The sequence below is a fragment of the Miniopterus schreibersii genome (genome assembly GCF_964146895.1).
Source record: "Miniopterus schreibersii genome assembly, chromosome: 21".
NCBI lineage: Eukaryota > Metazoa > Chordata > Mammalia > Chiroptera > Miniopteridae > Miniopterus > Miniopterus schreibersii.
In genome coordinates this window covers 11,989,363-12,015,644 of record NC_138123.1, presented here as the reverse complement: position 1 = coordinate 12,015,644, position 26,282 = coordinate 11,989,363, and the positions used below count along the sequence as shown (strand labels likewise).

Genomic DNA, 26,282 nt, shown 5'->3' with positions numbered 1-26,282 from the left:
ATGGGTTTTCAAGGGTATTTACAGAGCTGTATGCTAGAGCTGGGCAAAAAGACAAAAGATTTCTCTTTCCGGAATTGCAAAGTAGCACGGAAGCTACTCTGGGCAAACCCTCACTCAGAAAACAATGATAAACTCTGAGCAAAACAGAAAAAGCAACTATTGGAATGAGCTGGAGAGCAGTCAGCAGCAGGCAGAAATGAGGGGATTGGACCCTTAAAAGAAGAAAATCACACGGAGTGAAATCCACATTTATTGGTGTTTCCCTGAGGTTACTCTCCAGTCCACTGAGGTGTAAGGATAGCGCTCAGGGTGTCTAGAGTGGCTAGGCACTGACGGAGGAGATTCTGAGAAATAAGCCCCAAATCTGACGGTAACTTCCCTTTAAATCCTTGGCTGACTCCTGAACAGGCAGGCACAGGGGAGACCCCAAGAAGTCTATGAAAAGAAGTAATTAGAAGGCAGAGAGAACTGAGATTTCAGCTGGTATCCGCCACAGGGACAAAGTTTGGAACCTCAGTCCCACCAAGTTTAAAGGGTTTCGTAAACACCTTAGTTTTACATAAACTCCAGAAGGAACACATCTAGGACTACAGTCCAAGTCACAGGAATGAGAGATTCACAAGTTCAGGGTCATCGTCCAGTAATTTAACTGCCAAATATAACAGAGATCAACACTCTTCAAAGAAAGGTAACAGAATCCGGTGTCTCTACAACATATAAAAAAGTTACAAGGCATGAGTGAAAATAGGAAAATGGGATCCATATCCAGGAAAAAAAAGTCAATAGAAACTTGCCTTGAGATGAAAAAGTTTAAAGCAGCTGTTAATAATAACTATGTCCAAGAACTCAAAGGAAATGATGGCTCTAATGAGTGAACGGATGGAAAATATCAGCAGAGAAATGAAAGCTGTAAGAATCAAATGAATATTCCAGAACTGAAAACTGCTATTATCTGGAATGCAAAATTCACTGACTGGGTTTCATAGCAGTGAACCTGAACATGGGTCAACAGAGACTGAGCTATCTGGTGAACAGGCAGAAAGGGGTGAGGCGAGATCTATGGGACAGTATCAAGTAATACAACATCTGTGCAACTGGAGTCCAAGAATGAGGCAGAAAAAAATACATGAAGAAATAAAAGGTTAATAATTTCTCCAAAGTTGGAAGAAAACCATCAACTTACATATTCAATGGGATCAGCAAACCTGAGGCAGGGTAAATACAAAGAAAAATAAATCTAAGCACATCATAATCAAACTGCTGAAAACAAAGATAAAGAGACACTGGAAAGCAGCCAGAGGAAACAATCCGTAACATACAAGGGGATAATTCAGATGACAACTACATCCGAAACAGAAACAGAGGCCTGAAGACACTGGAAGGATGTTTTTCCACCCCCAAGGAAGGACATTTTTAAAGTGGTGAAGGAAAAACCAATAGTTAGTTCAAAATTCTATTCAAGGAAATTACTGTTCAATAACGGACAAAGAAAGACTATTCAGATAAACAAACACTGAGAGATTCTGTTGCCTACAAGAATAAGAAAATTCTAAAGAAAGTTCTCTGGGTTGAAGGGAAATGACACTAGATGGAAACTCCCATCTGTGCAAAGAAATAAAGATTCAGAGAATGACAAATATAAGGATAAATATAACAGTTCATAGTCTCTTGATTTCTGTAAAGGGTAGCTGGTTATTTAAAGCAAACACCTTAACCCTCCATTGTGAGGTTTAAAATATATGCAGAAGAGAGAAACACATGGTAACAGTACGCGGAGCAGGGGAGAGGAGTGGGATTAAATGCGGCAAGGCTCTCACGCTCGCGTGAAGAGGCACGGCGCTGGCCCGTGAGGAGACCGTCACGATTTACAGATGCAGGCCGTACTCCTCAAAGCGAGCACTAATGGGAACGAACGCTGAGGGCATTACGCTAAGTGAAGTCAGAGAAAGAAAAATACTGTGCATCTCACATGTGGAATCTGAAAACTCTGAATTCAGAGAAACAGAACAGGTGGGTGCTTGTCATAGGCCAGGGGTGGGTTGTAGGTGAAATGAGTGAAGGGGGTCAAAAGGTACAAACTTCCAGTTATAAGATAAATAAGTCCTGGGATGTAATGTACAGCACGCCGACTATGCTTAAAGATCCTGTATTATATACGTGAAAGATGCTGAGACAGTAGATCTAAAAAGTTCTCATAAGAAAAAACAGTTGTAACTGTGAGGTGATACATGTTAACTGTGGGGATGGTGCACAACATATACACAGATCAAATCATTATGTTATAAACCTCAACTGGATACAATGTTACAAGTCAGTCATGTCTCAGTGAAACTGGAAAAAATAAATTAGTGCAAAGGCAGGCAGGATGGCAGGAACAGAGGAAAAAAGGCAATGAGACAGAGAACTTGGATTATGAATAAAGTTTAGCCCTACTGCTGTCATTAAATAGCTAAATGACCTTGAGAAAGCCACTCAGCCTCTTCGGGCTTTAACATTTCCCTCTACAGAATGAGGATTGGGTTTTTCAACTCTCAGAACACCTCAGAATCATCTGAGTAGCTTTTCAAAATGCAGATGCCCAGGCCCCACCCCTAGAAATCCAGACCATTTTATTTATTTGTGGGTAGGGCATGGTCATTTTTTAAGTTCTCCAGGGAATGTAATGAGACTGAGAGCTGCCAGCACAGTAAAACCCCAGCTCCCATGACATCTTATGCAGCTGGCTTTCTTTGTCTTCTAGTAGCATCACTATAAGCCCCTGTGTAGCTGTTTAAATATATGGTACCTACACATACACACACACACACACACACACACACACGCACATATGTTGTGTGTACATTTTCTCACCCGACCATCACGTACTTCATTGGCTCCACACAGACCCACCATAATCTGGCGTCACACAACTTCCCAACCTTACCCGTCGCCAAAACAATGCATCTATGTGGGTTCCTACCCAAATGAACTGCCTCACATATAGCAAATAGAAAGTTTATATTTAGAATTTTTTTTTTTTAATTTGTAAGTGGTTTAAAGGCACTAATAAGGCCAGCAAGTGATCTATCGGTTATAAAATGCCAACATGAAAAACATCTTTCTGTCCGCCTGCTCTTTCTACGTTCCCTGTGCCAGCACATACTTTGGGTTGAAATTCAAAAAGTCATTATGTAGCTTGCTTAGGGCCAAAAGCAAATACAAAGCATAAGATTTTGGTTTGATCTCAACATTTTGGTTGATTCTGAGCTTGGGAAGACAGATGTAAGTCCAGCAAACAGCGTTCGCTTAGGGGCAAGGCTGATTCCACTGTTTATGCATCTGGAACATCTGGATGGATGATCTTATAGTTGGTTAAAATGCGGTGCTGATGACGCGGCTCTCGTGGGCTCGGTCCCTTTATTGGCTGATTAGATTCTTGCTAAGAAAAACTGCTTTCCTGGACTCCAGCTGGACTGCACAGGGAGCCAAACAGGACACCCTGATAAATAATACAACCACTACTCCGGGACCGACAGTCGGCCACAAACAGCAAGACTGGCCCACGTTTCACGGCTCTGCAGTGTCTCTCTGCAGAGATCGCTCAGGACTCAGGAGGAGCCACCAGCTCTCCAACGGCACCGATGCAATGGACGCTAATTACAGTGTGATTTCAGCTTGCTTTCCAGGTGCTTCGAAGTCACACTTTCCCGCTTTGGAGTCACTCATAACTGCCAATGAAGTGGACTCCAGGAGCTCGCCTCCAGCAAGCACAAGGCTGGCCGCAGGGTTTGAGGCTGGCGTTTGCAAGATCCAACAAGCATGTAACTGCGGCGCTCGCCCCCTTTTCTGCGACGGCTCGCCCCCGTCGTCAGGCTGTCAAACTTGACTCTCAGTTATTTTATCAGATGCCTGGAGCATGGAGTCATTAAATTTCCCATTGCTAAACCTTTTGTTTTTCTTCTAAACTCCACTAGTACTCAAGGGACTAATAAAACTTCCTAGGTTGTGAAGGAAGGAGAGAGGCCAATTCTCTAAATACATAAATAAAAATGTCATTTGAACTCCTGCCCTAGTATACAAACAATTTCAATTAGTTAAGCTTTGAGTGTCTTTCCTACGTTGGCAGGAGGAGGCTCCCGAGAGGCCCCGGGAGCAGCAGACAGACGAGAGCTACACAGTCAATTGTTCCCTTAGCTGAAACATTTAAGTTATTATAGGCTCAGGAAAAGTCAGAATGCTACGGTCTGGTGCTGAATTAAGAAGAGTCTTACCTTCTCGCCGATCGTTCCTGAGAACACGCACCTTCTCAATTTTCCCCAGGAGAGCCCCGTCCTCGGCTAGGAAAGAAGAGAAGCGGAGCGTCTGAACCTCGCGCTCACCGAGGGCTCTGCATTCAGCGGAGGTTCTCGGCCACCCGCGGGCGTCCCAGAGGCCCGGACCCCGCCTTTCGCAAACCGGGCCTGAGCAGCCTCTCCAAGCAAGGCTGGCGCCCGGGGCAGGGCCGGCGCAGGGGGGACACCGCCTAGGTACTTACGGTCATTGCTGTAGTCGTCCACCAAGATGATCTCTTTTATGAGGTGGGGCGGGCTTTTCTTGAGCACACTAGGAAAAGACAGAGGGATAAAGGTTGAAGGCCTTTCAGGGGTGTCACCTGGGGTGGGGAATTCTCCCATCCTCTCAGATCCATGGCCGGAGGAGCCATTGGCCCCTCCCTGTCCTGCACACTCAGGTGACCTGCTTGCACCCCCGGACAGCCCCGCCTGGCTGTGCTGGGGATACAGCCCAGGTGCAGTGTCCCTGCGAAGCAACGTCCCCGGGACCTGCAGCAGGTGGGCAATGGGGGGCACCTCTGGGCCTCACCTGACCACTGTTCTCAGCAAGGCCGACCTGGCTTCATTGTGAAATGTGATCACCACGCTGGTGGCTGGCAGATCCACGCGCCACTGCTTCCGCTGACACCTGAGGGAGAGAAAGTTCGTCCTCTGAACGGGGGGACCCAGACCCGCCACGGCCAGGCCCCCGGAGAGCAGGGATGATGGACCCGCCAGGAGGGACGTCCAGGGTGAACCGGGCGTCTGCAGAAGGCGCCGGTCTATTCTGAGACAAAGTGACAGCGAGACACAAGGAAACAGAAAAACACAACCAAATTACATTTAAAAAGATGATTCAGTAACACACTGAGAACATCTTTCTAACGTGTCGAAGAGAAGGGTGGTTTGAAACAGTGAGATCCCGTTTTCTGTCACGTGCAGAGGAGCTCGTCCCACGTCCTGGTGGCTACTCTCAGGCCTGGAACCGACCGTGTGGTTCCCTCCTTTCTGCTCTGCCTACAGCAAGCAAGAGGGTCACCTCTGCTTCTTCTCAAAGTGTCTCTGGAACCTGGCACCGCCCCCTGACCGCCTGCCCTCACCCTGGACAGCAGGGACGCACGCCCCTCACCCGTCAGTCCAGCTCTAAACACCACAGGGGACGGATGTGCAGGCTGGTGTGGGAGGGGGATCTGTCAGCCGCGGGGAAGCCCCAACTGCTTCGGAAAACAGCCATTTGGGGACCAGGCCGCACGTCGGGGCTGATCACAGCAAGGCACTTCCCAAGCCTGGTCTCTAAGGACGCGAATGCGCGAGGGCGGGGAGTGGCTGTCTGGAAAAAGGACTGTGACCCCTCCAGGCTGGAGACGCTGATGTATTAAGTCACACTATCCATGCAACCGCAATACACACAGGAAGCCCATTTTGTGATTCTGACCTAGCTGCTTTTGAACTGCACTGGTTTTCTCGCTCATTTTCAAAATGTGCCTTTGTTGTCCCCCACTAGAGACAGAAACGGCCAGCGAAGCAGGACCAGGCTCAGCAGGACCCACGAGGGAGCCTTCAAGGCGGGCGCGGGGACCTGGAGAACGCGCCCGCAGAGAGGTGATGTTCCAGGGGATCCAAGAGCACTGCCCCCGGGCGGGATGGGGCAACTGCGGGCTCACAGCCCGGAAGGACGGCCGGGAGCCATCCAGTGTGGCCTGAGGGCACTGAGTGACCAACTGGGATGCTACTGGTCCAGCTCAGCACAGAGGCTGGGAGCACAGCTAAAGCATCGCTGGCCCCTGGGAAACCGTTCCAGCGTCATTTTAACACCCGAGGTGGACAGTGAAAAAGTCCTGCTGGGTAGGTAGGGACCTGTCTCAGCCCCCCCCCCCCCCCCCCGCGCCAGCATTTGTGACCTGCAAGCCTCCCGCAGCTCGAGCAGTTGGACACATTGCCGCTGGCGCCAGGGACAGCTCCCACGGGGCCACCGCATTTACAGAAACCGGTCCTGCTCCAGGCAGTTTACCACGCACAGCTGGGAAGGGCGTGCGCCCCGAGAGGAAGGTGCTCCCCTTCAATGGGAAACCAGGCAAGGACTGCGGTGTGCTGGAACCCGAGCGTGCACGCGGGGAGGCCTGAAGCGGAGCCTCAGGCAGCTGGGGACAATGGCCAGCGAGTCCGAACGACAAGTGCGCTTAAAGGAAATCCGCCAGTGGATGCTAGTTTTCCCTCCCGATGGCGGAAAAACACTTCTGAGAAGCAAATTTTGAAAATGAGCGAGAAAATCAGTGCAATTAAAAAGCAATCAGGTCAGAATCCCAGGAAGGGTTTCTTTTGTTTATTACAGCTATTTGGATAGCTTGATTTTAATTAATCACGAGGAAACGGCATAATATACCAGATCGCTGCTGTTGGGGGGAAATGCATTCTGCAGTTAATCTCAACCTCCTTGGCGCTCCCGACGGCTAAGTTTTCAAGGACCCGCAGGCGGATAGGCCAGTCTCGCCCCCTCCCCCCCTTTCAAGAATTAGCTGATTGTTAGACGAAGGAAGAATCTACAAGGTTCAACCGAAAACAAATTACCAAAGAATGTCACCCCCTAGCACTGGTCTGTGATGCTAATGAAATAAAGCTTACCGTCAGGACAGTAGTTAGGTTCCTCTCCGCACAGCGGGCGCACAGTGGGGCGCTGGGCCCAGCAGATGCCTGACGGTTTACTGCACCCCGGGGACAATTAAAAGAGGGAGGAGGAAGCCTTTTTTATGCCCAAATCATAGTCAACGTAACCGACCCGAGGGCGTCCCATTCTCTCACGTTCCTCATCTCTGGGGGAAGCCTGGTCTTCTGTCTTCTGTGAGCATTTGGAAGCCGAGAGGGGCTCTGGAAGCAGCTCTCAGGACACACAGGGTGTCTACGCTCACATCATTTTATTAGAATTCCTCTACATACTGGTTAGGCACCAAGTTTTGCTAGGTATTGGCGATCAGGAAATTTAAGAGGTATCCGATTTTTAAGTAAAAACCTCGGAATACGTTACAGCCCACGAGGTAAGAGTGAGTGTGCGTATGTATGTATATGAGTTCAGACCCCAAGTCCTCACAGCGAGCCAAGGAAACAGGGAGGGACTGAAGGATTTCTTTAAAAGAAACAATAAACCTTGCGTGTAAAGAGCCACATCCCTGCCAAGCAAGTCTCGACTGCTCCAGGGCGGTCGAGATGCCCAACGTAAAAACTCCCGGGGGGCTGGCTGCCGGGGACTCTCACGCTGAAGCTTTCTTTGGGAACTGAGCAGAAAGTGTGGCTGATCTGAAGTCAGCCGAGGAAGAGCCTGCAGGCGGTTAGTTGTCCCTCCGGGCACAGCAAAGTGTAAGGAGGCCGATGCTGAGGACGGAGGACTGGCTGCAGGGTCAAGTTCACTCCCCGGTAAATACTGCTCAATCTCCCCAAAACGCCCATCTCACTCAGATTTTGTAAGGAAAATACTAAGCAACTTATTAGTAATTAAGGTTTCTATTATGGAAGAGAATGGGAAATATACACATTTTTAAAGACTGAAAAAGAAAAGTTAAAGACAGTGTTGAGCCTGGACGGACATGTTCTGGCTGCCCAGCAGGCGGAGGGAACCCAGGCCTCTGACGCCAGCAGGGGGGCTCCCAGCAGAGTCCCTCGAGAGGGATGTGAGGGCAACACTACCCTGGGAATTCAACACCCAACCCACGTTCTGATTATGACTTGGAGTCTGACACAGGAGGAAATGTGATGGCAATGGGGACCCTGAAGGCCAGCGTCCCCAGAAACCATTTCTTGCTGCCTGTGCACAAAACAAACAGGCAAAAAAAAAAAAAAAAAAAGTCTGGGTTTGCAAAAACAAGGGCCAAGTCTTGGACCATGATAAATCCATGATAAATTCACATGTACCAAGTCTCCCATGGCCCCTGGGAAGAGAGATAAGCTCACCACCACGGACCTCATTGTGTGTACATGTGTGAGGAATATTTCACACATAAAAAATCTAGGAACATTATACAGGCACCCATGCACCCTCCACGCAGCCTTAGCAAATCTTAATATTCTGCAACATTGGCATTTGATTCTGTTATTTAAAATGACATAAAACATGACAGGCAAAAGTTACAGTCCCGCCCATGTCCCTTTCCACCTCAATCCCTGTCCTCACCAGGGTAACCCACCCCCCCCAATTAGGTGCTCATTACTCCTGCGGATGCTTTTAGTACGCCACCTGTGTACATATTCATAAATAACGAACACTACTGTTCTTCAGATATTCAAAATTCACATGGATGACACTATCTTGGGATGGATCAGGGTTGATACACACAGCGCGACTTCATTCATTCATTCACTGCCACTGGGTACGACTTTCCACTGCAGAACACAGCACATTGACTCCCTTTTCTGTCATCTGTCTCGCTCTTTCAGGGATAACGCAGTGTGGGCACTGTCTTTTTACACACGTGAGAGTGTTTCTCTGCGTTTACGGACCCACAGGTGAAGCTGTTAGCTGCAGACCATGTATTTCTTCAACTTTACCTGCCGCAGCCCAGCTGCCCCCACGATGGCTGCCCCAATGTCACTCCCACCCACCCACCCACGAGGACGTGTGTTCACACTGCTCCATAGCATCACCTCCTGACAGCGTCAGATTTTTTAATTTTGCCGATCGGACTGGTTTGAAATAGCCTTTTATTATTCTAATTGTCATTTCCCTGATTTCTGGAGAGGCTGCGCATCTTTCCATACTCTTATGAGCTGACTGAACTGTTTCTCCTATTAACTGGCTGCTCATATACTCAGTCCACTCTCTAATTTGATGATGGGAATTTATATCATATTCTGGATACTCTTTGTCAGCTATACACACTGCAGAAATCAGCTCCAAGTCTGTGGCAGGCCCTATCAAATTTGTTCATGATGTCTTCTGTCAAACACACCTTTAATTTTGATTTTCCAAACTGTGGCCTTGGGGACGCTTCTCTAACCTAAGGTCACTAGTATATTCTTGCAGGTTTTCTTCCACACGTTTGAACTTTCATAAATGCTTTTAACATTTAGGTGATCCATCTACTTATATCTGTTCTTTCTTTATTTTAATCACGTTTTTCCTTTATTTTTGTCACTCAACTATCCCTAGATTTCTATAAAGACGAAGCTTTATATAATCCTCCCTTGTTTCTTGTTTTCCTCGCTCACTAACTCTCTTCTTTTCTTCCATTATTTCCTCCCTTGTGCTCTGGATGCTTACTCACCCTGTGGTTCCTTTCCACCTGCTTGAGTCACAGCTCGGGCCTGGGCTTGGCCCATGGAACAAACCAGTGGCCTTAAATCCTATCCCCTCTAGAGACAGAGGAACAAGGGTGGCTCTGTCCTACACCCCAAGGAGGGTGGGGCAAAATGCAGACAAGTGCCCCGAGGTGTAAGGACTGGCTCCCAACTCTGAGGGTGACATGGCATTTCCTCCATCCTGTGCCAAGGTACACACCGAGGGCCGGGCCAGGAGACAGAGTGGGAAAGGGAGCCCTGGGGCCACTCTGACCTCAGTCTCCCCAGCATCCCAGCACCTGAAAGTGTGCCTGTCTCCATGGGCACCTGTGGGCCAGGTGAGACAAATCGAGAGAGCCTGTGTGGGGGTCAAGCTCAGGTGGCAGAGCCAGGAAGTTTCAAAAACCTTAATCAACATAAATAGATTCTGTTGATTCCCAGCTCCTTTGTAGCCTGCTTGTGTACAGAGGTGCATGTGTATAGGGGTGTGTGTTGACACTCAGGGATGCTGGGATGAAGGCTCTGAACAGCAGGTGACCCAAACGAGGCCCTGGCTGCACTAACACCCGTCTGTCCCCTGGCCCTCACCCACTGAGAGGCTCCCATGGTTTCCACTCCAAAGGGGAAGGGCGGGTCTATGAGTGATTCAGTCCTGGCAGCCTGAGCCAGCTGTCTCCACAGGAGCTAAAGTTTCCCATATAAGTTTTGCCCCCTGGCACCTGCCAGGCTGAAGCCACACTGCTCACCTGGGTCTCCAGGGTACTCTGGGGACAGGAAGGCTGCCCTGGCATGGACTCCTGATTACCAAGACACTGGGTCAGTCGGTGAGCATCAGACAAGTGAGCTCCCCTCCAGGAGCCTGTTAAAATCAGATCCCAGGCCCTGCCCACCTAAGTAGGTTGGGCGATGCCTGAGAATCTGAATTTGAGGTACCCCCACCCCAAGGAGAGGCTGATGCAGGTGGTTCTTAGGCCTCATTTTAGGAAACTCTTACAGAAGGCTGAGCGACATCATCAGTGACAACGGTTCCCTACGATGGAGCTGGTATTAGGCTCACCCTGAGGAGCTTTGGAATTACACATGGAATCAGAATATGAACCACACATAGCACAGAGGTTAAGGATTCTGCCTCCCTAAAAGACTTGGGTTTCCCATCCCGTCTCCCACAACCTGAGCCCCAGCATTCAGCACACACGAAGGACCAGTGAAAAAATGTGACCCACCCCCAAATGTCCAGGCTTTCGAACAAGACCTCACCCACAACTGGAGTCTGGACTCACAATAAGGGAGGGGGGATACCCGAAACAGGCTGGCCCTGTACCCTCAGAGCATAAAGAACACTTAGAGCCCCAACTGGGGTGGGGGTGGCTCTCAGTCCCACGCACTTCCGCTCTGACACACCCCAAACCAGGTGAGCAGCCTCACAGGGCCATCTCGTGGTGCACTTTGCTGCGGGGTGTCTGGGAAGGCTGGAAAGACCACAGGGTAGAATAGGAGGTGCAGCTGGAACAGAAAAAAAAAAAAAAAAAAAGCTAAATAGCTGCTGTATAATTTTCATGTAATTAAAAAACACAGTTAATAATCCTCCAAACAGTGATAATGGCAATAATATTCCACCTAATCAACTAATTTCTGATCAGCCCTAATAGCCCCAGAGCTTATTCTGCAGAGGTCTTTTAAAATGGAAGCGAACCAAATCCTAAGCTATTTAAAAACCTCGGCAGGACCCATCTGAAATTAAGCTTCTTAAGAACGCGCTGGCAGGAGACCTGAATAAGCCCCATTAGTCAGCAAAGGTCTGTCTCCCTCAGAAAGGATTCGTCTAAAGCGGTGGCTGCATCCTGCAGGCTCTGCATCCCCTACTGCACGTGAAGCCAAAGCCTGTGCTAAACCAAACCACCCACCCTCCTGGGACCAGAAGCCGGAGCCTCTCCTATTTACTGCATCCCCTCTGAAGTCCCTAATCCCCGAGAAAGCCAAGAGTTCCCAAGGGGGAAGCACACACCCAGGGCAAGCGGGCAACCTGGGATACTCTCCGTTTGCCCAGCGCTCCCCATGTCAGCACCGGCCACGGAAAAGCTGCCGCAAATCTGGGAGTGTCCTTCCCCTGAGGGGGGATGCAAGGTTTCCATGGCCGTCTCGGCAAGCACGGTTAGATGGCATAAAACTGTTCCTGCAGTCAAGGCGCGTGCCCTGCCCTTTACTGCCTCCAGTTTCAGACGCTAAATTTTAACCAACAACCAGGAGTCAAGAGCTACTGGAAGTCAAGACAGTAACAGCCAGCGTAGATGAAGCCACCTGAGCTTGGCCATCTCCTCCTGCTGCCCACGTGGGGAGTTGGTGCAGAAGGAAAGAGCACTTTATTATTTTATTATTATTTTCCAATCCTCATATGAGGTTATTTTTTTTTCATTGCTTTTTCAGCAAGAGTGGAAGGGAGGGAGAGGGGCAGAGGGAGAGAGAAAGAGAGAGAAACATCGATGTGAGAGAGACACTGATTGGTTGCCTCCCGCATGAGCCCTGACTGGGGCCGGGGATAGAGCCTGCAATCGAGGTACGTGCCCTTGGCTGGAACTGAACCCGGGACCCTTCAGTCCGTGGGCTGACGCTCTAACCACTGAGCAACCCGGCCAGGGCAGGAAACGGCACTTGAAACCCTCAGTCATCAGATGCCCGGAGAAGCTGCCGTCTTGGATGGAAGCGCCTGTCAGACAACAGGAACCCTGTGCTCCATTTCTGCCCCTGGCCTGTCCACCTAACAGGAGCCACCAACAGCCCTGCTCACCACACGCTCTGCCTCCCGGTGCCACCGTCTTCCTCCCTGACACACAAACTCTGGTTTCCAAGTTGTCCAGGATTCCATTTCTATTTCCACTGCTCTGTGAAGAGATGTGCTTTTCTCTGCTGCCGACTGTCTCGAAGAGATTAATCCTTAAGAGCGCTACTCTTTTTTCAGTCCCCCCCCCCCCCAAACTCGGGCCAAGTGATGGAATCTGTGTGGCCACTTAGCAAGGGCTCTGACCCTGACAAGCTGCAGGAGAAAGCAGATGTGCTGTGCGCTAAAGACAGCGCTCTAGGGGACCACCCACTCAGAGATACAGTTGCCTTTAGGGGACCACCCGCTCAGAGATACAGTTACCTTTAGGGGACCACCCGCTCAGAGATACAGTTGCCACTAGGGGACCTCCCGCTCAGAGATACAGTTGCCACTAGGGGACCTCCCACTCAGAGATACAGTTGCCATTAGGGGACCTCCCGCTCAGAGATACAGTTGCCACTAGGGGACCACCCGCTCAGAGATACAGTTGCCATTAGGGGACCTCCTGCTCAGAGATACAGTTGCCACTAGGGGACCACCCGCTCAGAGATACAGTTGCCATTAGGGGACCTCCTGCTCAGAGATACAGTTGCCATTAGGGGACCACCCGCTCAGAGATACAGTTGCTTCCTCTATGTTTCTGCCTGTTACAAAGCTCAACTTTCCACTTAACGACACTGTTACTAGTCAAAGGTTGCATTGGACCCACTTCCACACCAGGATAAAAGGCAAACAGATGGTCTCGTCACTGACAAGTATAAGAAGGCAAACTTGAGGTAGAAGAGTCACTAGTCTAAACCCTCCCTCGGCCCCAGCCTATCAGTGCTCCAAACGCAGAACAGAGCCAACCTGAATCAAAATGACACTCACACACACACACAAGAAAGAAAGAGAAAAAAAAGAAAGAAAAAATAGGAGGCAAAAATATACCAAGAATCAGCAAAATAAAGTAGGAGATTAACATTATACAAAGTAAATGTACGGCAAGGAAGGAAAACATTAGCTGCAACCCTAAAGGGTAATTTTATGTCAATAAAGGTATAATCCATAATGAATATGTAATTTCTGTTTACCAAATCACAGTATTCAAACATATCAAGCAGATACTCTTAGAAATAAGCAGAAACTCATAAAACTGAAGCAGAAGCTTCAGATTCTTCTGTTAGGTGGACGTTAATCAGGATCAGGAGGTTTTGAATGCAATTAATCAGGCTGGTGTAACATGCAAATTGTGAACTTTGAAACAATTATAGACACTACTGGCCTTTCCAAAAACCCCATCAAGTATTTATACAAATGAGATGTCGCCTCTGGGGTCAGATAGCAGCTATTTAGACTCTGCCAGGGCCTAGTCATGCAACCTCAAGGAGTCTCGGTTTCTTTTATCTATAAAACCATAGGAGCGACAGTCAGAGAACCTACCTTGTAGGGCTGCTGTGGGAACTGTATGAGTCATGCACTTGAAGTGCTCAGTGTAGCGCCTGCAACAAAACCCCTATTATAGGGGCCACTGCTGCTGTCACCAACAGCGCGCCCCAAATAAAACCCTGCGTATATTCCGAGGAAAATCATCAAGCTGTACTGTCTGCCTACATTGCAATCAAGTGAAAGGAAAAAAAAGACTTAGGTTTAAATGAATAAAAATAGAAAAAAAATCAATTTCCTACAATCTCGAAACTTTCTCCTGAATGAACTTGGTATTAAAAAGGAAACCAAAAGCAGAATTCCAGATGAATGAGTAATTTTGGTAACTTAAAAATAGGTTTAAAAATAACAATCACAGCACTGCACTTAGAAGCAAACATTAAATTCTGATGGGGGGGCGGGAAGAACAGAGGGAAGAAAATTTGAAAACATCAGTTGACATGAATACGCTAAAAAAAAGATAAACATTCCGATTCATATATAATTGGCCGGGTGGCTCAGCTGGTTGGAGCGCCGCTCCATACACCCAAAGGTTGTGGGTTTGATTCTCGGTCAGGGCATATACCTAGATTGCGGGTTCAATGCCCAATCGGGGGTGCATGGGAGGCAATGGATCGATGTTTCTCTCTCCCCCCGCTTCCCCTCTCTAAACATATGCTTGGGTGAGGATTGAAAAAAACACCAAAACATCAGAGAGACAAACCACTGGCATTTCTAAATAAGAAAAAAGAGACTTAAGTGCATATACATACAACCCTATACCAATAAATTTGAAAATTAAGTGAAATTTATGATCTTCTGGGAAGATATAAAGTATCAAACATGATTCACGTAAAACACAGAAAAACTTACACGTCAGTATCTATGGAAGAATTTTAAAAAGTCATCAAAGGATTACTTGACTAAGACAAAAAACAGCTCTAGCTTTAGATGACTTTTACAGGTGAATTTCAAGAAACGATTTCTTTGTAAATAAATTTTTCTTAAGCATCTTTTTTTAAAGACATTTGTTCTAAATTCATTTTACAAAGTTAATATAAATATGAAGCCAAAGCCAGATGAAGGAAGGAGGGAGGGGAGGAATCTTAATTCAAAACCCAAAATAAAATAGTAGTCAAATTCAGCAATATATTCAATAAATTCTGGTCGAGTCTCAGAATCTAATAATACACTGACATTTAAAACAGCATTTCCTTTCAAACGAGTGGGCAAAGAGGTTATTCAAAAATACCCCTACACTGTCAGCATTAAACAAGAAACAATCTGCACTTCCACCACCAGAGAACAAGCTAAATAAAGATAAGATGAAACCTATAAAGCAATTAAAGATGAAAAAACGATGTAAAATGTTTCCTACGGATTACCAAGTGAGAAAAGCAGACTGCCAAACAGAGATACAGTTCGTATTGTTTGTATGAAATTACACGCATCTAAGCATAAGAGGAAGAGACCCACCAAGAAGGTGACACTCCTAAGAATGCCAATGCCTATCCCTGCCTAGCGAGACTTTTAGATAAAGTTAAGCTCCTTTTCACTACTCTCTGGTATGACTTCCTCCCCCCTCCCCTTGGTAGACAGCAAACATGTATACATTTTTTATTAGCTTCTGCCCAAAGAAAAAGAAACAGTTTAAGAAACTAGGTGCGGTCTTTGGGGAGGGCCTGATACAAGCTGCATAAACTGACACAAACTGTATAAATTTAAGGTGTACAGCATAATGACTTTACTTACTTTGTGAAATATTACCACAGTAAATTTAGTTAAAATCCATCTTCTCATATAAATTAAAAAAAAAGAGTGGTTTTTCCCTCGTGGTGAGCAGCTTTGGGTGCCTAACCACCTGTTTGATACAGGACCCTCCACCGAGACCTCTGCGGCACTCCCTGGCCTACAGCCCTGTTTTATTTCTCTCCACTGCACTGAACATTGTCTTATCTCATATAATTTATTCACTTATTGGATTGTCCTCTACCATTACCCCCTCAGTGCAAGTTCTAGGAAGGCAGAGATTTCTTAGTGAGTTCTGTTCATTGCTGTTTCCCAGGGACCAGGCAATGCCTGTCACGTGGGAAGCCCCCGGATGCTCACCGAATGCATGCATGAGTGTAAAACCAAGGGAAAGCAACACTGAACACTATGAGACGTCAGATCCAAGTGCACGATTCCCATTGAAACATTTCCTTCTTTTATTAGACCTGTATTTCCAAAGACGTGGATTTTCTCTCATTGTCAGATGGAAGAAATCGTGGTTGACTCAGTATAGTTAAGACGGGTGTTTCTGTACTTTTAATTGTACAGACTGAAATGGGATCTGGGTGCTCACAGGTCCCATCCCAGCAGCTGACACGTGGTCCACAGTGCACAGGAAAGAGCAGCGAGCGGCAGGTGTCTGGTGTGAGAACACAGGCACCGTGAACAGAAAACGCTGCTTCTTTCAGGTTCACCGGAAACGTGACAAGTAATCTCAAGCTACATTGTTTCAGAAAAAGTAAAATATACAGCCTCAATGACCGAGAGAGTTGAAACACATTTTATACTGTCATCATGATTTCCTAAAATATACAAAACCCTTCCATTAAAAGAGGATTTTTTGTAATGGTTACGCGGTTCCACACTGGCTAAGCAGCAATGGGTTAAGCAGACGGTTGAACCAGGATGGGTTGGTCAGACCGAAAGCTTTGCTTGTCTTATTTACCAAGTACCACTCCGACGACCCATTTCTCCTGCTCTCATTTCTTTCTGACATAGGTGGGATCACTGTTTCAACGTTATTTCCTCAACTGCTTTTGGTCATCCATGACTCCCCCCAACACCATACTGCGGCGGGGAGATGGGCCTACCCCTCAAAGTAACAGGGGCATCCACACGGGGGCTGAGGTCTGCCCTCAAAGCCACACACACACCAAGGGCTGAGCTTACAAGGATCTTCAAAGCTGATTCACATTCACACAGCTGCCAGTCACACGCAGTAACAGTCATGGCATAATATCCTGTATTTGTGCCGCTGGCCACAGTTTACAAAGTCCCGTCATAGATAGCTGAGCCCAGCATCAACGTGTGAGACGGGCTGGGCAGGAACTATCACTGTCTGCAGATAAGAAACGCAGGGTGCAGAGAAATTATTTCTACCTTAGTCTGGGAGTAAGCGGAGGAGCCGTTCAGAGGCTGTCCCTCCCGACCTCAAGTCTGCTGGTATCTCTAATGGCTTTCACTTGGGACAGACACCACTGCGCAGAGCAGAATTTATGAACCGTGAACTTCGTGCTGAGCGTGGATTCCAAATAAAGCACTCGGGCTTTTTCCTGCTTTCAGACAGTCAAGTCCCTTGTTGTAGACCACCCTACCCACTGAGAGCAACTAGAAATTCTGGATAAAACACAACACAAAGACCTATTTGAAGGAACTGGAGAGTTAAGAAGGCAGGCAGGTGGTGCAGGGCCAGGTTCAAGAGAGAAGGGAAGGCCCTGAAAGTAAGGCCAACGTTCTCTGATCCCCTTCTGCCAGCATGTGAGGCAGAAAGGCTGCAGGAGCCACCGGGGGTGATGCTGCACAGGTGGGAAGCCAGGCTGAGCTTCTGCAGGTGTCAGGGGTCTGGGGAGGCCAGACTGGAGTCCGGGCTTGCGAGGAAGAGGGGCTCGAACACACGCCCCAGACTTCCAGGGAGAATCCCAAAAGACCACTTCCTAGGAGCCAGAGAGAGTGGGAAACTCGCCAGCTCCCTGCAAAAGACCGAAACCCAGCTTTATACCAGCTCAATTCCAGACTGATCGAGGTGATCTGCCCTGTTTTAACTGCCTCCCAGAGGGCAAAGCGAAATCCTCTTTGGAGGGTGAAGACATCTGCTGGAGTCTTTAAAAAGCTCTGAATTTGTTCATACATAGTGAAATATAATAACTGAAGTTAGGAATTCAATAGCTGGATTTAAAAGCAGAAGAGATATTCAAGGCAGAGGAACGGATTGGGGGACAGAAGGAAGGCCAACAGAATTGCATCCAGATTGTAGCACAGAGAATAAAAAATAAATTAAAAATATGGAAGAGAGCACAAGAGGGACAAGGGGAATTGTGGAAACACCTAACGAAGATCTAAGTAGGGACTCAAAGGGAAAGGGGAGAGAAAACGGGGTACAAACAAAACTGACAAAAACCTGAAGCTGCAGATTCAGAAACTCCTGCAAACGCCAAACAGGCTCAATAAAGAAAATCCAGGTGTGTTGTAGGAAAGTTGCTGAAAACCAAAGAGAAAGAGAAATATGTTTCAGGAAGCCAGAGGAAAAAGTCAACATGCCTTCACGAGGCAACAATAAGACTCCGCTGATATTTCACAGGAAACAATAGAAGCAGGAGACAATTGAATGACAATGGAGAAGGGCCACGTCACTGTCAACCCGCAACTCCACACTCAGTGAAGGGTGAAATAAAGGCATTTTCAGATCCCCAAAAAAAGGGGACAGAATTCACTGCCAGGAACTTAGCACTAAGATAAATACTAAGAGCATTCTCAGGAAGCGAACTGGGAAAGCAATCCCAGGTGGAAGAGTGAAAACATAAGAAATGAGGAAAATGGAAACATAAATATGTGGCCAGATCTAAAAACTATTTACTGCTACATAAAACCATTGATGCCGTCCTATGGATTTACACGTAAACCATATGACAACTCGAGCAGAAAGGGGAGAGGAGAGCAGGGGGAGGGTCTGAGCTCCGTCCAGGAAACAATACAAGTTCTCATTTATATTAGACTCGAGTAAGTCAAGAGTGCACCGAGCTGACAGAGGGGTAACAATCCAGAAGAGGCCCAAGAGGCAAAAAAAGGGGCACAAAACAGCTGGGAGAGCGAGAGGCTAGCATTCAACCCAAATATGCCGATTGAAAGACAAAAGGGCAGGTCCACCAGGAACACAGTGGCAACTCCCTGACAGGCCTAAAATACAAAGGACACAGTCCACAGTGGGCCACCCTGGAGCTGGCTAGTTACCCCCTGAGGCTGTGTGGTTGCTCCTGCACCGCAAGCCCCTGGGAGACCAAGACGCTCATGCCCATCACTGTATCCCCAGGAGGGTGGTGGGAGGACAGGACCACAGGACCATAAAGAATCAGTTACACGACTCACGTAGAACCAAAACCCAGGGTTACCGCCGGGGAAACTGAGCCACACGTGCAGGCAGACACGCGGGGCTTATGCTCTGAAAAGACGTCTGCTGACAATCTTTTCAGTGGAGACCGGGCCCTTTAGAGACACTAACAGGCGACCTGCACCTGCGCTGTGTACGGCGTGCTCTCCCCCAGGCCCCGCGCCTTCTTCATTTTAGACACAGCGGAAGCCTGAAATGATCCAAAACGGGCACGTGTGAAGGCAAAGGGCCAGGGGTCTGCTGCTGAAAACCTGGAGCTGGTTTTATAAACACGAAAAATAAAAACAGGCCAAACAAACACAAACCAAACAAGAACTGATGAAAGAGGCGCGGCTCTGGTCCAAACCTCACACCCAAGGAGGCGAGTCCAGGGGCGAGCTGGCAGGGGCCGTGTGAAAGTGTAGGAGAGCCACCTGCTATGGCAAAGGGCCACCTCCGACGGTCCAGGTCCCGCAGGCCCTGCACCTGCCAGCACCTCCTGCGGCGCGGGCAGAGGCCACCGTGACGGGCACCCGCCCAGAAGTGTCACTGCCCCTGCTGGGCAGTGTCCCAAGGGATCGGAAACAGAGTGCCCTCTTCCAGGACATTTCCTTGGGGACCACGAGGCGGGGGAAAGAGAAAGCAAACCTCACGGGGTCGCGTTTCTCAGGATCCCGCCAGGCCGTGGTCGTGGGAATGCAACTCCCCTTAGGGGTCTGGCTGCAAGTGCCAGCGCCCAACTCCTCCCGCTTTTTCATGCCTTCAGGCCTTGTGCCAGACTCAGGCTCGACAACCGGCTGTGTAAGACACTTCTGCAGAGCAGACGGCGAGACAGCCGGGTTCAGGGCACAGAACTCTCAGCCATCTAGCTACCTAGCGCTCCAATTCCCCCACTCAGTGCCCTGTCCGACCTCAGGCCAGTCGCCCAGCTCCTGAGGCTCAGCTCCCCTATCTGCCTGCTAGACACACGATACAACTTCACGGCTGAATAACTGTCACATCCCCTGACTCACGGGGGCATAAGGGCTCTAGTTCAAGGTGGGTCCTTAAGCATCCTAGGGCCCAGTGCCTGCCACCCCTCAGCACACTCCCACTGACAACACAAGAGGAGGGAAAGCCTCCTCTGCTCAGCAAGCAGGGGCCACATCCCAGCCAGTGTGGCTCCGGGGGGGAGCTCCTGCACGCGCCCTGAACTCAGCCGCGCCTAGGGACTGGCCAAGAAAGCCATCGCAAGAAAAATCTACTTACTTCGCAGGGGTGCTGCGCAGATTAAATAAAGTCACACCCTAGAAGGCTGAGCGCAGGGCATGACACCGATAAAATGCACAACAGATGCTTTGCTATTGTTAATTTGGAACAGACTTTTAAGGCTCCCTGTTAGGCCACAAATGTCCATGAGGCCACCTAAAGCTACGGCAAGTGGGCCCCTGCTTCGAGAAGCCGAGGTCCCTTGTGGCTGCCTCGGTGTGGCACTGGTCCCCTCCCCTGGGACCCTGAAGGGGGACATACAAAGTTGAAGTCGGGTCTGCAGGGTGCAGAGGCCGAGCATCCACAAGTCTGAGCTCCGCTGAGTGGAGACGGACAAGGGAAGGTGGACTGTGCATGTTTATAAGATGTCACTTTCATAAGAAAAATAAGAAGTGAAGACAAAGCCCTGGGCCCCCCAAAATGAGACGCCTCTCAGCACCCACTAACGTGGAGCAGAGACCCCCTTCGGAGTGAGCTGAGTTCCTCGTTTCCCTATATTCTGCTGCCCTAAAAATAGGACTCTGAGCCCCATAATAACTGCCTTCACCAAAGCTTCGTTCCAAGGGGCTGAGTTTACGCTGAGAACTTTCCCTTGGCCTCAACAGTGTTTACTCCTCCCGGGTCACAATGAGCAGTTTGGACTGTGTCTTTCCCCACAGCCCTTCATCCTGAGCAGCCACTTTTAAAACAGCTGACATCAGCCCTGACAATCCAGCGAGACTCAACAGCACAGCCCATGACTTAAATGCCTGCCCGCCTGTTGGAAGTTTGTAAAAAAAATAAAATAAAATAACAGAAAGAAAGAAATAACGGCCCCTCGAGTTCTGGCTGCATTAGAGCCAGACATTGAAAAAAAAACTGGTCAACACAGAGTCCTTCATGATTCTTCTAAACGAAACCAAACCAAACCGTACAACTACAATTTATAAACTGAGCAAAAACGGTATGTTCTTGATTTAAGGCCGCCGGATAAATCCATTAGGTGCGTAATTTGAACAAACTTCTCCGAGAGCGGCTCCCTCGTGGGGATGCTTCAGCAGCCCTGTTCTCAGGAGCAGCATTTCCGTTTCCGACGCAGAATGTTCCAGAGCCCTTCATTTTTAATTTAGCGATGAAAGGAAAGGGTGGCAACATGGGGAGAAACTTTCTAATAATTTAACGTCTGAAACCTGAATAAAATCTGCTCTTCTACCAAGCGGTTCTCATTTGGAAGAGACTAAATAAATAAATGAAAAGGAATGGTGTTTGGCCGATGGGAGAAAGAAAAGAAAACAGGATAATGTTTTTCCTCCTAAGGTTTATTTGATTTTTCTTACGTAAACATTTGAAAGTAAACCATCTCAAGCTTTCCCCAGCAGACAGAGGAATATCCCATAAACTTCCCAGCTCCCATTCCATTATTTTACTTCACTTTTCTGTCAAATACACTTTCAGGCAAAAAAACCCTCCAAAACATCCAAACCCACAAAGCCTTCTGAGCTGGATTCTGGATTCTGGATTCAGGAATGGCCTTAGCAGGAAGACAGTCGCCTCCTTGACATGCCCGTCCTCTAGGAGGGCAGTGAGAGCGCTTCTCCCCCGGCCTGGGCCCCACATGCAACCCTGAGGGATGGTCAGTGTCGGCTGGACCCCAGGTGTTGGCCTAGGCTTTCAAGTCACAGCTGAAGACCTCAGGGTTGGTGTCACCCAGAGCCACTCCTCAGGCCTCCCTTCCTGTTCTGTCTATGGCCTTGGGGGTGATGGGCGATCTCATGGTGTCATTAAACACCACCTGCATACTGAACGCTCCCAAACTTCCATCCCTACTAAGCTCTTTCTCCTGAACACCAGGCACATATTCAATCACCTACCTGTAAAACAGGTGCTTAATGGGCCTGGAACTCAGCACGTCCAGATTTTCATTCCCGCTGTGTCCCCTACACCTGCTGTGCTCACAGCCTCCCCATCGCACACAAGGCAGTGCCACCTCTTCCTGTGTTCCAGCCACAAGCCTGGGAGCCGTGCCCCAGGCCACACACATTCCTTGTCCAACCTGTCAGCATGTCCTGTCGGCCCCGCCTGCAGAATGGGTCCAGGTCTGTCCATTGCCTTCTGCCAGGACAGTAACAGCAGCTCCCCAAAGTGGGAGGGAAAAAAACAAGCAGTCTGAAAGCACCTTCAAAATTCCCACTGGTTTGATCTGCTTTTAGTTTTGATAATTTATACGAAACTTCACATAACATTAAATGAGGTAGAAAAGCATTTTCTTTTTCTTTTCTGAGTTGAGAAACTCCAATTTCAAGACTGGGATGGGTACCACCTTTCTCATTTCTAAGAGAGCCTAGCATGTCCTGTGTGTCGTATCTACGATGGCATGGCAGGCTCGTCTGTGCCTCCTGCTTGGTGGAAATATTTTTTCTTGGCAAAATTTTTCTGTATACTTAAGAAGACAAATAAAACACAGCCCCAATGTGTGTTTTGTTTTGTGTTTTTTTTTTTTGAAGGCTTGGAACCCCAAAGGAGAAACAGTTCCAGCCCTGGGAGAACCCCAACTCAGTGTAGTTATCGGTGGTTCACCCTGGAGTTCAGAGCTCTCCGCTGCAGCACCCTTCCACTCTCCCTCACTTTATCACCCGCAATATATTAATGATTTACTCAGTGTACAGACCTACCGCACACCCGGCACTGCACTAAGCAATTCACTCACTCGACAAATATTTACCCACTCTACTGAGTGCCATGAGTTGTCCCAACACCAACCGCGGGTATAGTAACTCACTAGTCCAATGAGTAGAGATGGGTAAGAATTGCGGAGGGAAGTCAAGCAGGGAAGAGAGGTGAGGAAGGCCGGGATGGGGGCCAGGGGCCGCGCTCCACGAAGGTCGTCACGGGAGGCCTCGCCGACGTGCCTGCTGAACAAGATCTCGGGGAGGGGGGCCGGCCCTGTGAACACTGTTCAATCCTCACAGTGACCGGTATAACCATGTTTCACCATCTCACAGATGATAAAGGCCGCAGAATTAAGAACTGGAGTCAGGGGTTTCCTCAGGAGTGAGGGCTGGGTCTACTGGGCAAGCACCCCCCAGGCCTACACAAGGGAGATGCTGCAGAGACAAAAAGAGTGATATTTATATAGGAAGGTCGACTGCTTTAATAGCTCTCTATTAGAGGGATATGGGGGAGGGGGTCAAAACAGGCAACTCAGTTTCCTGAACCCGACCCTCAAGAAGAATGGTTGTTCTAAGGCTTGCATTCTGAGGACGGGACGTCCTCCGTTCCAGGCATCCACCTGACGCTGGGTAGACTTTAATTTAGCCCAAACCCAACAAGTGTGGAAGCGTCCCAGCTGCTCCTTTAACACATGCAAATGCACTTGACAGTAGCTGGCACTAAAATTAAACCCACCTAAAATGCATCCCACCATGGGATGAATATTCAAACATCTGCTTGGATGAACTCCTACTTCAAAAACTTAAAATATACATATACATACATACACACACACACACACACACACACACACACACACACACACACACATACAGAGTTTTGGGAACTTTTAAGGGACTTGCAATGGAGGCAGACCCCGGCCCACATGCTGACAAACCATAAGAAAGGACACCACTTGTTCTCAGCTCTAAGGAAACATCTTAGAGGACAAGTCATAGCAGGAATACAAGCTCTTAAACCAGATGGTGAAATGAGACTCACACCATCTCCCAGAGATATTACTCCAAGCAGTCGAGTCCAGTGACCAGGTAAGATCCTGCTGGAACTTTCACCGCTCTCCTGAGTTTGGGCCAGGCCCTCCTCAAAGCCACACCGACCCTTTCTGCTCTTAGGTGAGTTGCTCCTAGTCACTGGGTAAGTTACTGACACCGCAGGAGCCTCGGTTCCCATTCTGTGCAATAAGGACACCCTTAGTGTCCAGCAGCACGTGAGGACAGGGTGAGCGGGTCCCGGGGAGCCTTTGGCACTGGCCAGCGCTTCCCTGGGAGAGTGGTGGGGATGCATGCACCTGGGACCCTCTCCTCAGATATGCAGGCATGTACGAACCTGAGACTGGTCACACAGCTAAAGGACTTTCACAGAGTCCCAAAGCCCCTCACGGGTCCCTGGATTCCAGGCCAGCAGCCTTTAACAGTCAACCGTGCTGACTTTAACCAGAAGTGCGGGATTAAGTCAAGTCGCCTTTTAAAAAAAAATGAATGGGTTACAGGAACCATTAAGTAGAGGCAATCTTCTGGACTGGATTTAGAAAAATAATGACAGTCTTAGTATTATGTATGATATATGTCCATATATCTATCATATGTTCCATATGTTAAAAATATCACATACTCACTCTTACTTGCCTGGTCTGAAAGAACTATAAATCTACATACTTACGAGCCGCTATGGGTGCACAGAGCTGCCAGAGCCCAAAGAGAGCTGGTAAGAAAGGCACCTGGCCGTTAACTGGTACCTACCCTGTTAGGAAAGTTCCCTGAAACTGTGAGAGAAGAGAAAAATCCTCTTTTAATGATGCTGTTAACTTATAAAACAAAATCAATCTTTAACCAGTACAGCTGACCCTTGAATGACACAGGTTTGAACTGTGCAGGTCCATTTATATGCGGATTTTTTTTCAGTGAAAACCTGTGCTGTTTTGGAACCATGGTTGGAGTCCACGATGCAGAGGGCAGACCATATGCCCTGATCTACAACATTTTATTTTATTTTTTTAAATGTATTATATTGATTTCACAGAAAGCAGAGGGAGAGAGAGACAGAAACATCAATGATGAGAGTCACTGATCGGCTGCCTCCTGCGCACCCCCTTCTGGGGATCAAGCCCACAACCTGGGCATGTGCCCTGAGGGAATCAAGCTACAATCTCCTGGTTCCTAGGTCAAATGTTCAACCACTGAGCAACGCTGGCCGGGTATCGATGACATTTTTACAGGGGACTTGAGCATCCACGGATTCTGCTATCTGTGGGGGTTCTGGAACCAATCCTTGGTGGATACTGAGGGACAATTTAAGTTTTTGGGGAATCAAAAAGTTGTATGCGGATTTTCAACTGCATGTGGTTAAAGGGTCAACCGTAATTTAGTTGGCTTTTTGTTTCTCTTCAGTGTATCCACCTTTCAATCCCGGGAATGCACGCCCGAGAAACAAGAGCCCTGGCTGGCACTCTGATGCCCTGGGCTACCTGTCAGGGCCGTGTCACTGTCCTTCCCCCTGGGTGCCTCCAGCTCAGGCCTCGCCCCCTGGGTGCCTCCCCTGACCCTCCCACTCCTGATTGGAGCAGACTGCTCAAGACCCAGGGCACTGCACGCCCTCTCGTCCTGTCACCCCCCACAGCTGGAGCGGTGACTAAATTCCCAGGACCCACGCACAGCACCTGAGCCACGGCAGATGTAACCCGCGCTCCGTGACGTGACCGTGAGCGACTCCAACAGTAACCTGGCGAGCAGGACGTCCTACTGAGCACCCAGGAACGTGACTGGCCCCGTGTGTGGCTCCTCATCTGAAACCAGACTAACCCGCTAAGGGTCCAGGTGAACCGCCTCCCAGTCAAAGATCCTCACCAGCAAGACTTGGAGGTAGAGAGTAAATATCACTTTCCTGTCAAGTGGTGACAATATACAGGACCGATGCCTGGAGACCTCCTGAGCTGAGCCTGAGAAACCCGGGTTCCGTCCACCCGAAGGCCCCAGGGTGAGTGTCGCAGTGAAGCTGCCGCCTGGGTCGTGGGAAAGCAGGTGGAGCCCCGGCCAACACCCAGCTCAGTACTTACTGGTCGTGTCTGGTGTCAGGAATGGCTCTGTCCATCCGCAGCTTGTCACTTTCCACTTGGTTGAATTTGTTGCGGGCGTAGGGGTCCTGCCCAGAGCGGACCATGGTCCCTCCAACGTAAGCTTCCTGGTTAAAGTCCCGCCACCGCACTTTCCCTGAAAGGAGCAGAGCAGAGGGCGTGGGACAAGGGAAAGAGACTGGCGAGCTGGGCACACACACGCGCAACAGTGTCACGTCAAGAATTAGCGCCCGGGTTGCCGCTTCTGGCGAGTTTAGCCAACAGTCTGGCTGCGAACAGCCGAGCTAGCATCATGAGGCACATCTACAAACTGGAAAACTGAGTGCTCACAGCTTATAACACGAA

At 48.7% G+C, this 26,282-nt stretch overlaps 1 protein-coding gene across 1 annotated transcript in view; it reads right to left on the bottom strand.

The window, feature by feature from the left end:
• GALNT2 (polypeptide N-acetylgalactosaminyltransferase 2) overlaps window positions 1-26,282 on the bottom strand; it is a 149,156-nt gene that overhangs the window by 27,388 nt on the left and 95,486 nt on the right. Inside the window, exons 3-6 of the mRNA XM_081124220.1 lie at window positions 25,920-26,073; window positions 4,840-4,938; window positions 4,514-4,581; window positions 4,251-4,316 (exon numbers count right to left, since the gene is read on the bottom strand). Of these exons, the coding sequence (XP_080980346.1) occupies window positions 4,251-4,316; window positions 4,514-4,581; window positions 4,840-4,938; window positions 25,920-26,073 (387 nt within the window). The remainder of the gene's footprint in view (window positions 1-4,250; window positions 4,317-4,513; window positions 4,582-4,839; window positions 4,939-25,919; window positions 26,074-26,282) is intronic.